Genomic DNA, 14,109 nt, shown 5'->3' with positions numbered 1-14,109 from the left:
TCCTGTGATGTATAATTTGTTCTGTGATGTATACCACATCCAGTGATGTATACTTTGTTCTGTGATGTATACCGCATTCTGTGATGTATACTTTGTTCTGTGATGTATACCGCATCCTGTGATGTATAATTTGTTTCTTTGATGCATACCACATCATGTGATGTATACTTTGTTCTGTGATGTATACCACATCCTGTGATGTATACCACATCCTGTGATGTATACCACATCCTGTGATGTATAATTTGTTCTGTGATGTATACCGCATCCTGTGATGTATACCACATCCTGTGATGTATAATTTGTTCTGTGATGTATACCACATCCTGTGATGTATAATTTGTTCTGTGATGTATACCACATCCTGTGATGTATACCACATCCTGTGATGTATAATTTGTTCTGTGATGTATACCACATCCTGTGATGTATACCACATCCTGTGATGTATAATTTGTTCTGTGATGAATACCACATCCTGTGATGTATAATTTGTTCTGTGATGTATACCACATCCTGTGATGTATAATTTGTTCTGTGATGTATACCATGTCCTGTGATGTATACTTTGTTCTGTGATGTATAACACGTCCTGTGATGTATAATTTATTCTGTGACGTATACCACATCCTGTGATGTATAATTTGTTCTGTGATGTATACCACATCATGTGATGTATAATTTGTTCTGTGATGTATACCACATCCAGTGATGTATACTTTGTTCTGTGATGTATACCGCATTCTGTGATGTATACTTTGTTCTGAGATGTATACCGCATCCTGTGATGTATAATTTGTTTCTTTGATGTATACCACATCCTGTGATGTATACTTTGTTCTGTGATGTATACCACATCCTGTGATGTATACCACATCCTGTGATGTATACCACATCCTGTGATGTATATTTTTGTTCTGTGATGTATACCGCATCCTGTGATGTATAATTTGTTTCTTTGATGTATACCACATCCTGTGATGTATACTTTGTTCTGTGATGTATACCACATCCTGTGATGTATACTTTGTTCTGAGATGTATAGCGCATCCTGTGATGTATAATTTGTTTCTTTGATGTTTACCACATCCTGTGATGTATACTTTGTTCTGTGATGTATACCACATTCTGTGATGTATACTTTGTTCTGAGATGTACACTGCATCCTGTGATGTATAATTTGTTTCTTTGATGTATACCACATCCTGTGATGTATACTTTGTTCTGTGATGTATACTGTGTTCTGTTATATATACAGAACCACATCCTGTGATGTATAGCTTGGATGTATACCGTGACCTGTGTTATATACCTAGTCTTTACAAGATAAAGTGTTCCAATGCAAATCAGCTCTTGCACTCTTGGAGGTTAATCCTGCATATATTAACAGGCACCAGATGGGCTGTTGGGAGGTATCTAGGTCTCTCCAAGTAAAAAGCAAGTAATTATATGTATATAGAAGATGCTTGAAATGGATTTCGTGTCTTCACAACTAAGTCATAAAATACAAGAGATATGAGGCTATGGTCCCTTGTGTATACTAGCCAAGAAAAATTATCATATATAAAATGTTGTGTATGTTTGATATTAATTGAAGTTCCCACCCTGATGTGATACTCTGAATGATGTAAAAAATGCTGCAGTATACAAGCATATCTAAATTTAAAGAAAGGAAGAACTACTAGAATTTATGTACAGTGCGATTTAATCCAAGAAGCCCAAAATTCTAGATTTCAAAATCTTTTTTTTTTTGTCCTGGTAATCTATTGAGGCAACATGTTTGCACGGTAGGGGTTACATAGACCTTCTATTAAACTGGGCATAATAAACCTTTCACACCCAGGTAATAACCATTACAGATAATCACTACCTAGTTATTCTTTGTTTGTCCTGTACCTCTCCAACCCCCCCACTTTCCATTTTCTCATTTGCTGTGTTGCCAGAGGTTAAGCCCCCAGGCAAGGAGTATACAGAAAATCTCTCCCTTATTATGCATCCAGCCAAACGAATGCTGGATGGGAAGTACATCAGGGGAAGCTGGATGTAGAGAGACACATATTCTTTTTCAACCAACATTTTTCATATTTTGTTAACGAGCAATAAAGTAAAAAAAACAAAACAAAAAAAACATTTATTCTCTTAGATTTTACATCCAGCCCAATTTTTTTTTTAGATTAAATTCAGTTCACATAACTCCTTTTAGTGACACACTAATACAAGTGAGAAAATAATTGGCTACTTAGATGTGAGTGCTATAGAAAATGATTCCCCAGCAGATGTAAATCGGATGGAGGTGGAATTCTTTCTTTAACTGGAGCTTTCATCCTCATTCTTAAAATACACTTGAGGGATTCTGTACATTCAATTTCCTGACCACATGCTGCATGCAGGTTCAACAACTCTTTTTTTTTCTTCTCCCATATGATAGAGTCTATTTAGATCCTTTATATAGCATAGGGTACAGTGCTTTCGCTACGGGCTATCGAAGACGAGATTGCAGGCTATCTTTGACCTTATAAATGACAATTTCTCTAATTGTGTAAAATGTGGGTTACTTTAAAGCCTCCGTAAACATATAAATTTTTATTTTTTCATGTCTTTAGTTGGCTTACGTGTTAATTTTTTTAAATAGATGACCCCAAATGACTCCATCATCTAAATTAAGTCACAATGCCCGTCAGTCTGCCTCGCCGCCAGTCAGTAATAGATGTATCAATTCATAGGACTTTTATTCTGAAAAGTTAAACACTGGGGATGGACTTATAAAACCTGATGCAAAACTAAAAGTTGCTGTAGCCCATAGTAACAAAACATCAGAATCTGGTTACGACAGGCAGCGTCACCTTTACCTTATATCAGTTCTCATAAATGTCTCTCCTCCTCCCAGTGCAAACTGCACAGTAACCAATAGCAACCAGCAATCAGCTGTTATCTTTGATCATCCTAATGGTGTGATAAGCAACAGGAGGACCGCCAGCACCTCTCTGAGCTTTCACCTGTGGATCCATTGCTTTCCTTGTAAGTTTTCTCTGTTGTAGGTTGTAACTCTTGTATAACATACCTGCTGAACTGTTATTAAAGAGAGGTGTCTCTTTCTTTAATTAAATATTTTATTTTGGGTTACTGAGTTTATTGGTAATGTGCCGTCCTTTTTGAAGGTCAGAGGGCCAATAAAGCCGACATTGAAGTGTATCAGGTTGCCTGTCGCTGGCCTAATGCAAAGTTAAACCAATAATGGTTAATATCAGATGAGCTTCTATATTTGTATGCTTTGTGATCTTTATTAATAAACAGGCAGCAATATAACTACCGCAGCTAGGAAAACATCTGAGTAAGTCAAATATGGTTATGAATCAGGATAAAGCCTTGTACAAACATTGCCTCTTATCATGTGCTATGGTAAAACGACTGCACAGGTCCATCGCTCAGGTACTCTGACCCTTCCCGATTTAATGTAATTCATAAAATTCAGATCATAACTATGTTAAAATTGTAATTCGATGACCTTGGCTCAGAGACTGACTTGTAGCTTTTTATATGGAGAGTGACATTTTTTGTTTTATGGTTTCATATCATCCCCCATCTCAGTTCCGCTCATCTCTCCGAACCATTTGTTCTTAATTAGTATATTGTGCCAGTGGAACATTATGGTAATGAGGCAATGAAATCTATATATAGAAGCTACTATTTTATGTAATTAGTGACTGATAATTAACTGTAACAATATGTATGTTATTTTTCCATTTCAGGTGAAGGTAATGGTGAGGATCTGTCCCTTGCAAGGAAGTCATGACACATCTGAATCAATGTCTTTTTTAAAAGTTGACCCACGGAAAAAACAAATCACCCTTTACGACCCATCCACTTGTGGCCCTTCCATGTCAGGCCACAGGAGAGCCGGTGTAGCTGCCCCAAAGATGTTTGCCTTTGATTCAGTGTTTCCGCAAGATGCTTCGCAGGTAAGTCACAGTGGAAAGAGTTTGTGGCTCTTCCTGACCAAAATTAACATTAAGATATTAATTACCAGCACCTAGTGTCATTAAATATTTCAGATTCCACTTGGTACGCAATGCTCTGCTCCCAAAGTTTAAATTAACTAACATAAGTACACAATCACTAGGCTTCATTTTGCCAGAAGCCAATAAACCTACCAGTATGCTTTTGGTGTATGGAAGCAAACCGGAGCACCTGGAAGAAACCCATGCAAACATGGGGAAAACAGACAAACTCCAAACAGATAGTGCCAGGTTGGGAATTGAACTCATGACATCAGTGCTGTAATGCATCAATGCTAACTACCGTCCTATAGTATTGTCCATTACCGTTTAAATTAAAATTGCAGTTATTTGCGTTAAATTCATTCATTGTTGAGAAGAGTGTTTATATATAAGGTTAATTAATTTTGCATAGGTAACTGCAATAGGAAATTAAGGGGTCTATTTACTAAGCAGTGTTAGGAGACAGAGTGAAAAGTGATAAGAAAGTGATAAGGTGCCAGCCAATCAGCTCCCAACTGTCATCTCACAGGCTGTGTTTGAAAAATGACAGTTGGGAGCTGATTGACTGGCACCTTATCACTTTCTTATCACTTTTCACTCTGTCTCGTAACACTGCTTAGTAAGTAGATCCCTATTAACATTATTTTTACTAAAATAAAGTGAAAAAAGGTGTTTTCACACCCTTTTCACATTATTTTATTTTCACCTGTAGTTACTATAGTGCAATTGGAGTAGAATTAGTAAAATTCTACTCCAACCCCTAGTATCACTTATTTTTAGTAAAGCAGATCGCATTTCCCATAATTGTAATGGGAAATGTGATCCGACCAGAGTTACTAAAAATAAATTGTAAAAAAATACCGGGGGAAGCCCTGTGATAATAACGCCACCTGGAGGTGGCGCTATCCAGGGTCTCCCCCGGTTACCGGGCTCCCACTCTGCTCTAACGGGGAGAGCAGAGCCGGGAGCCGGTACCAGTAATCAGCTATGTGGTCTAAATAGACCGCAAGCTGATTGCTGTAAAAAAAAGAAAAAAAAAATGAAACATTTTTTTTTTACTTACCTGAATCCAGGGACCGGTGATCGGGCCTCCGGTGATGGCTCCTCTCCGGTCAGCTGGTCTCCCACAGTGCACTGCTGCCCGGTCATCAGGTGATCGGGCCCCAGTGCAGTATGGGAGATCACCTGATCGGGAAGCCCTGAGAAGATCACCGGAGGCCAGGAGGATGCAGGTAAGTGTAATGAAGGGAGGGGGGTCACGGGGGTCCGCGATCGCGGGGGCGGGGCTCAGCACTGGGGGGCGGGGCTTAGCGCCGGTGGGGGGGCAGCAGCGATGGTGGGTCGGCGCATGCGCGGGCTCTTAGTCGCGGTATTTTTTCCGAAAATACCGCGACTAGAGTGCGGATGGGATCCGCAGGGACAGAGCTTTATCGCAAGCTCTGTCCCTGCAAGGGATTTATAGTAAATCCCTGTGATATTGCCTGAATTCGCAATGTGAATTCACTCGGTAATATCACACTACAGTCCGCATTCAATATGCGGATTGTAGTAAATAGAGCCCTAAGTGAGAAGTCTGGGAGCAAGTGGAAAGTGTAATTTTTGGGGGCTCTGACATTATCTCTATCTAGGTAAAGTCAGAGCCTAATCTCCCAACAGCCACTATAGGACAACTCGGAGAGCCAACAGTCATACTGGTTTTTGTGCCAAACTACCACTTCTTGTGCCTTCTCTTCATGGTCGTCAACACCTTTAAATGATGATGATGGAAGGGATGGGGCCCCGGTTAGGGGTTGGTGTGAGCATGAGGACCAACCTCGTTCAACCCCCTCACCCTTGTATGTCACCAAGGACTGTGACAGTAATGCTAGGGAAGGTGGCACCTTATGGAGGATTTTTCTAGGTGGTAGTGTAGCTTTAATTCCTTTCTCATAATGGTAATGTTGATATAGATGAAAATCATTTTGCTCCTTTAGATTATATTATGTTACATTACGTATAGTGTGACCTTATTTGTTTCCTGTGGGATGTTTGTAGGCTGAAGTTTGCTCCGGGACGGTTGCAGAAGTGATCCAGTCTGTTGTGAATGGCGCGGATGGGTGCATATTTTGCTTTGGTCATGTCAAGCTTGGTAAGCTCCCAGATTTGTTACAGTTAATTACTATGTCAGTCTATTAATTACATGCTGTCAGTTTCTGGTCCAGCAGACCCAGAGAATACATTATAGCTTTTAATTAGTTACAAAACTTCAATACAGTTCTTCTGGAAAGTTTTGAAATGAATTACAAGGCTTCCAAATGTGCACTATCTATAAATCGAGTTCATCTATTCGATCTTATTGGGCATTTTCTTCTATTGCTGAAACTTTATGAACACACAAAAGCAAAAGAACGCTTGGGATAGATCTGTTGCTTTTCTCTCCAAACAATTCCTTGTGCACACATGTAAATAGATTCTTGGAGAGACAATGACTCCAGATTTTATGCAGCAGAAATGCCGTTTCAGAACCTTGTTGGGAACTATCCATCATATTTTTAGCTCACAGTTGGAAATCAGTATGACAATGAATGGCTGCTTACACCGTACAAATGAGCCCATTGTGTTAGGAGACAATCAGAATCTAGCCCCGCTTTTTTTTTTTAGGTAAGACATACACGATGATTGGCAAAGATGCCTCTACACAAAGCCTTGGCATTATTCCCTGTGCAATCTCCTGGCTTTTCAAATTAATCAACGAGCGGAGAGAAAAGACTGGAACTCGCTTCTCGATCCGGGTATCAGCTGTGGAAATTTATGGCAAGGACGAGAAGCTTAAGGATTTATTAGCTGAAGTTGCTACCGGTAGCCTTCAAGATGGCCAGTCCCCGGGAGTATATCTAAGAGAAGACCCAATTTGTGGAACTCAGGTATAATGACACTGTATGGATCATATATATATACATATATATATATACATATATATATATATATATATATATATATTTACATATATATATATATATATATATATATATATATAAAAGATATGCGCGGACCCCCATGCATTGGTTTCAACAAACCATCCTCAAGTGTTCTGGTCAATAGTTGGTTTTGCATTTCTTAAAAATTTATAAAACAGCTAAAATTAGCAATTTGGACTTGTTTACTTGCAATCCCAAACCCTTGATCCAGTTTGAAATCCGAGTTCCAAACTTACATCAGACCCAAGCCGAGACTCGGTTCTCCTCGGTACTACTCGGACCCTGAACCTCTCTGATTCGGAACTCCAAAGTGTGGCTGTGTTCGGTTTACAGGAAAACCAAATCGCTCATCTCTAATATATATATATATATATATATATATATATATATATATATATATATATATATATATATTAGACTATTTATGACTTTTTGTTTAGAGTCTTTGTATTGTTTGCCCATTACGGGCCTGATAAGACTCTTGCTTGTCTAGAAATCCAGAATCCCTTGTCCCACGGTGTACATATTTGTTTTCTGATTGCCCACAGGATTTCCTCGGTTCAGGAAGAAAGCACACCCGTATCCTAATTATGTGTTTCTCTTTCTCTTCATGCTTTCAGCTTCAAAACCAGAGTGAGCTGAGAGCCCCAACGGCAGAAAAAGCCGCTCACTTCCTCGATGCTGCCATTGCTGCAAGAAGCACTAGTAAAGCGGATTGTGATGAAGAAGATAGAAGGAATTCTCATATGCTTTTCACACTTCACATATACCAGTATCGGATGGAAAAGAGCGGAAAAGGGGGAAGTACGTATTGTCCACACAAACATCTGTTACACCAAGACTCCTGTGTACAGTACCCTTTGTCTCTTCAGAGCTATGCTAATGAGCTAAGAATTAGGGGTATATTTACTAAAGTACAGGTTTTATAAGTGGAGATGTTGCCCATAGCAACCAATCAGATTCTACTTATTATTTATCTAGCACCTTCTAGAAGATAATAGCTGAAATGTGGTTGGTTGCTATGGGCAACATCTCCACTTCTAAATACCCGCACTTCAGTAAATATAACCCCATGTGTCTTCACTGAGGCACAAGACTTTTCCTTAAATTGTGCTATTTTCCTTGATATGAAACTGGGGGGGTCTATGTACTAAGCAGTGATAAGAGACAGAGTGAAAAGTGGTAAGTCTGTGATAAGGTGCCAGCCAATCAGCTCCCAACTGTCATTTTTCAAACACAGCCTGTGAGATGACAGTTGGGAGCTGATTGGCTGGCACCTTATCACTTACCAGTTTTCACTCTGTCTCTTATCACTGCTTAGTACATAGACCTCTAGGTCATACCATTATAGCAGTCAATAATTGCTTATCATTTCCTGGGACACTTTTCCTCTGTCCCATGCAAAATAAATAAGACCAATGGGTCTATTTACTAAGCCTTGGAGAGAGATAAAATGGAGAAAGATTAGTTCCAGCCGGTCAGCTGCTGTCAGTTTACATGCTGTGTTTGAAAAATGACAGGAGCTGATTGGCTGGGACTTATCTTTCTCAATTTTATCTCTCTCCAAGGCTTAGTGAATAGACCCCCAAGATGGTACACTGATGGAAGCAAAAAGCTGGTATATGGATGAGAGAGATTGGCATAATGAATGGACCACGCTGGTATAATTAGGGTTTGCCCATTATAGACACAGACTTTGTATAATTAGGAGGACTCTGATATTATTATGTAGGCACTGGCTGCTTCGGTATAGTGTAATGCGATACTTACTACCTACTTGTATCAGCCGGTTTGGATACAAATGTGACGGCACAGGGTGGTATGGTGGTATAATATATTAGTCAGGCAAGCTGGTATTAGTATGGAGATGATGATTGGCACTGTATAATGTGATGGGGAGCAGTAGACGGGGAGGGGTGGATACAAAGTACCTGGGTTCATGCCTGCCCGGGACCCAGCCCTATCAAGAAGCAAAGTCATGCCCCCAAAATAATGTGGCTAAACACCTCCAGCAGAACAACATATACAGAGGGTACACGAAAATTCGTAACATTGCCATGTCTCCATACTCATGGGCCATGCCTAGTACCAGGGCCCACAATTTCTCGTGGTGGCTCTGCTCCCATAAAAACTCAATGGCGGAAGACACTCCTGGAGCTTTGGTAGGGATGGTGGGCTGCGGTCCGCAAAGCAGCTGCACTTATGGTAGATGAATTATGCCCTTGAGTCATACTATGAACCTTGTCCCATATTACATATAACCTTACCAGGGTGAAGGTGTGCTTTGCCCAATATCACTTAGGGTAACAACTGTAATGGACAAGAAAACGGACTGTTAGAGCAGATGTGAGCTGTGCTGTATATAGGAATAGAATGGGATTGTATTACAGGTGCACATAAAGTTAATGCTGTTAGCAGGTTCATGGAAACAATGGGGCTTCCTACTGTTGACAGTAGAAATACAGTTTCTGGGAGACTGATTTGTGCAGGGGGAATACAAAATGGAAGGAAGTTACTGTAAGCTTAAATAATGGCTGGGCTATGTAAGGCTGCGAAGTATGGAAAGGTCAAGTGCTTCATTTTCCTCCAGAGATATAAAGTCTAGCAACAAATTGTTGGCAATACAATCTGTGAATCGCTTCAGTACTGTGGATGCATTGACTTGAACAATGCACCAGTAGTGTGACCAAAGGGAAATAATGTGTTTATACTTAGAGGGTTCAAATTTTGAACAACCGTAGCCTGATCTCACTTCAATTATTTAGTATTTTACCTAGAACTTCAAATTTAACTTGAGATGTATTTGTGCTCATTTTGTGAAAGACGTCGGTATGAATTAGCAAATGCCTGAGAGTGAGCTAGAAAGAGTCTGTCGCCATGTTCTCCTTTGCCATTTATTCATGCTAGCCTACCCTCTCATAGTGTCTGTGGGATTTATAGAATTTGGGGAGCCCCGCTGGAATCCCAGGAGATTAGGATACCACTGCGGATCCTGCAACTCTAGACGTGTTATGGTAGTAGTTGCATACACAGACGCCCGACCTCTCACACAGGAGGCCAGATTTGGATGGAGAAACTGCACCGGCCATAGGGCTGGTACACATTTCAATGGTGCAACCGATGGTGCACTTGAAGACGCACCCATCGGTATTTACAGTGTGTACAGGGGCAGAAAGTGGTCGTCTTAGTGCTTGCACATTTGGACGCACGGATGTACACCAGGGGAGGAATTTGAATTAGCATGTGCATAAAGTCTGTGTCCACCTCTGATCAGACCCATAGTGTGTTGTGCCCCTATAGTTAGCTAAAATAAATATATAGAATAAGTTATCTTAATGTGGCTTTTTTTTTAATTACTTTATGCACTGTGCTTACTCCCAGAATTGTTTCCTTCAGACTTCAATGCAGAAATGCTCTTTATGCTGACAGCTCCACTTGGCTTCTGAGTTGAGCTATCAGATTGCTCTGTGCGAGTGGGGTCACAGAGGAACATTACTTCTTGTCGCTAACAACATGATGGTCAAAGTGCTTTGTAGTAAAGTCTTAAAATACCAATGAAAAACATTGTGACAGATCCACTTTAATCTCTTTAGTAAAGCTAGAGGACTATGGACCTGATTCAGACCCGTTTGCTAGCAAGCGGCCGGTCGTTGCAGATGATGTTCGCTAATTTGCGCATGCGTATAGTTCGCAGTGTGCGTGCGCAAACTTGTACAAGCGATCAGAATGTGCTCGCTCGCCCTGCCAGGACAGCCCAGTGGAATGAGTGACAGGAGAGGCTGTTTGTGGGTGGTAACAGGGGCAGGGCAGTAGTAAGGGGGAGTGGAGTTGCGGACGCAGGCGTGCCTGACTGTTTCAACACCATTTCAGAGGCGAGCATGATTAACAGGCAGCATCATAGTACACGTCACCTGGTAGATTTTTACACAGAGCTGCTCGCAGTGCTTGTGGTAGGGTACAGTCAACAACAAGCGCTGCTGTCTGATCCGATGGTTCCCGATGTACCGATGGTTGTATATACTTCCTGGAGATGACGTACGCTAGTGGACGGCTAAAGACAGGCTGGTGGGCGTCTATAAACACAAAGTGATCGCTCGCCAAGACATAGTGAGCATGCTTATGCCTTGCCGTGCAATCGCCTGCCTTGACGTCACTTAGCTGAATTTCCATATGCTGGGAGCGAGCGGCCGTAACTAGCGAATGGGTCTGAATCAGGGCCAGTGTGCAAATAAACCACTCCTCTTCTAGAGCATGGACTTCTGGGTAAGGGCATTTTCACAGTGCCAATACTTTACCCTGTGGGTTAAGTTTAGTCCTTGTTAGAACTTATCTAGCCTCTAACTCCAAGCGCTGTTTTAATTTAAGCATATGGAACAACTATGTATAAAGCAGGGTATACAAGCAGATTATTTTAGAGCAGATTCAACTAAACCCGATGTCCCATCTGTGCACATTTCCCGATATTACGGTACTGCAAACATTGCTTATAATTGTTCTCACTAACTATAATTAAAAGTGATGTTTAGTACCAGTAATACCGTGATATATTGTCATAAATATTTTACATAAAAATAGCAAACAAAAAGGACAATTAAAGGACTAATAAACAGTTAATAACATTGCTAAAAGGTGCAAATCTGCACTAACTCATCACAAACCATCAGACATTTGCTTCCATTGTCAAACTTGGACTAAACCAATAAAAGCTCATTTCTGATTGGTTGCCATGGGTCACTGCACATTGACAACTTTGAGTAATGTTCGAAAATAGCTCTGTCACTTTAAATCCATAACTGCGATACCTCTTTAAGAAATAGATGATAAATATGTTATTTTTCCTTTGCAGTGTCAGGGGGACGCAGTCGTTTGCACCTTATCGACCTTGGGAGTTGTGAGAAAGTGCTGAGCAAAAGTCGCGATGCGGGAGGTGGTCTCTGCCTATCTCTCAACGCTCTGGGTAACGTCATATTGACTCTTGTGAATGGTGCCAAGCACATCCCCTACAGGTAAGCCCAGCATGCCAGATGTCTATTGTATATCAAGCTTTATTGTTCTGCTAAACAACATCATGTTGCCTCTGGCTCAAAGTGTGTATGCTTTTTATACTGCATATGTGGCCCAGTGTTTCTCAAATCTGATCCTCAGAGACACAAACAATGTGTATTTTCCAGGTCTCCTCACAGAATCCAGAGAGAAATAATAAGTACCATCTGTGGATCTTTTAGAATGTGTCAGTCAGTAATGAATACACTTGGTGCTCAATCAATGACATCTGGAAAACATGCAATGTCAGAGGTCCCCGAGGTCCGGATTTGAGAAATACTGACATACAGTATTGTTTGCCTTGATTATATTTGGTGTAGAGCCCTTAATATACTCAGCCCTTCCCTTGTAGAATTTAGGAGCTCCCTCCTGTCCCCTGACTCGAAGTCATTCAAAATTACAGTGAATTGGCCCAAGCATCTGATTACTTGGGATTACATTCAAACTTTTTACAAATGAGGTCTGGTTTGGCACAAACATAGAATAATAACAAAAAAAAATTTAAAAATCAAACTTTATGGATCTGTTTTGTTTGTTCTGAACAAATGAGCTTTGGCTTTGTATAATAAAACAACTGATTAGGAATTGCTGGGTATGCAGGTAAGGGTAGCTGATAGACCCTATTTCCATTCATTGGGGCCTCGTATTTGTGGGATATTCCCTGAAAACATCTGTTTTCAGGGAGTACTCGCAAATATTAATTATACGCTGAATATATCCACGGGGGCCTGGAGCAGATATTTGAGAGGTTTCTATGGGGCTGCTTCAATGCTGAATTTACCAAACTTGCCCGCGATAGCTAAGCCATCTTCAGATGGCGTTATCCACTGTAGCCTACGGGCTACTCACCGTAAATTTCTTTGGGAGAGGGATACGTAGTATTCCTCCCCAGTGACGCCTGGTTGCACAAAACATTTGTTGGTGCGTATGCAGTACCGGCAATGCCGGCTAGGGGGCACAGAAGGAGGATGTAGAGTGTTCTCAGCGGAAGTAAAAGCTCTGGGCGTGATTCAGAGCCGGACGCTCTGACCAGAGCGCTCGCTCTGAATCAGGGCCCTCCTACCTAATATTGGAGCGGCCTCTTGGACGCTCGCATAGCTGTGGGTTACCACCCACAGCTTATGCGAGCGTCCATGATGATGGTCGCGATGGTCAAGACCATCACGACCATCGGGCTTGCAACGAGACCCTGCGGTAGGGTCTCGGTGACCGCAAGCCCTGGAGTGATTTTGGCTCTATCAGAGCCAAAATCACTCCCACTGACATCACTAGTGATGTCAGTGGGGCCGGACCCAGATGGTAGGCGTTCCCATGGGAACGCCTCCGCCTGGGGAGCCACGCCCCGGCACGCCCACCAAAGGGGGCATGCTGTCACTCACCATCGACAGCACGCCCCCTTTGGTGCGAGACCCCGAGCGACGGCTTCCCCGTCGCTCGCCGGGTCTCGCGCATGCGCACGACGGAGCAGCCTCCGTCGTGCGCATGCGCATTTGGGTACCATCGACCCGCTTGCGAGCGTCCTGCGCTCACGAGCGGGTCTGAATGAGACCCTCTGTCCCAGTGGCTCAGTAATAATGCATTCCAGCAATCACAGATTCTTTATTGCAGCGAAATGCAGCAATAAGAAACCTTTAATACAAGGGTGCTACCTGGGATGGCCTTTGGAGGAGTGTCCATCGATGGTCACCATCGATGGGTCCATCGGTGGTTACCATCGATGGCACAAAAACCATCTACGGTGAAACATCAATGGTTTGCACCCCTCGATGGCCACCGCTGCGGTGTGGAACGGCGGCTACAGGCCAATCAAAAACAGGGGTGGTGCTAAGTGGGCACCGGGGGGCTGGACTATGGGCCTGATTCAGACCCATTCGCTAGGCTGCGTTCGCACTTAGCCTGCCGATGTTTGCAATGTGCGCATGCGTATAAGACGCAGTGCGTGTGCGCAAACTAGTCCATGCGATCGGGAAGCGTTCGCACCCTGTACATAGACGCCCCGCAAGAATGAGTGACAGGACGAGCCGTTTGTGGGAGGTGACAGGGGTTGGTCGATGGAATTGGGGGTGTGGTGGTGCAAACGCAGGCGTATATGTGCGTCTGAACGACGTTTC

General features: G+C 42.1%; 1 protein-coding gene across 1 annotated transcript in view; it reads left to right on the top strand.

Moving 5' to 3' along the window:
- Window positions 1-14,109, top strand: part of KIF26A (kinesin family member 26A) — a 176,823-nt gene that overhangs the window by 148,571 nt on the left and 14,143 nt on the right. Inside the window, exons 6-10 of the mRNA XM_088455297.1 lie at window positions 3,750-3,959; window positions 6,033-6,126; window positions 6,639-6,901; window positions 7,576-7,759; window positions 11,802-11,961. Coding sequence (XP_088311423.1) covers window positions 3,750-3,959; window positions 6,033-6,126; window positions 6,639-6,901; window positions 7,576-7,759; window positions 11,802-11,961 — 911 coding nt within the window. The remainder of the gene's footprint in view (window positions 1-3,749; window positions 3,960-6,032; window positions 6,127-6,638; window positions 6,902-7,575; window positions 7,760-11,801; window positions 11,962-14,109) is intronic.

Source organism: Taudactylus pleione, unplaced genomic scaffold (genome assembly GCF_031769625.1).
Source record: "Taudactylus pleione unplaced genomic scaffold, aTauple2 ptg000652l, whole genome shotgun sequence".
NCBI lineage: Eukaryota > Metazoa > Chordata > Amphibia > Anura > Myobatrachidae > Taudactylus > Taudactylus pleione.
The sequence above is the reverse complement of the archived record's forward strand: the minus strand, read 5'-3'. Positions and strand labels throughout refer to the sequence as shown.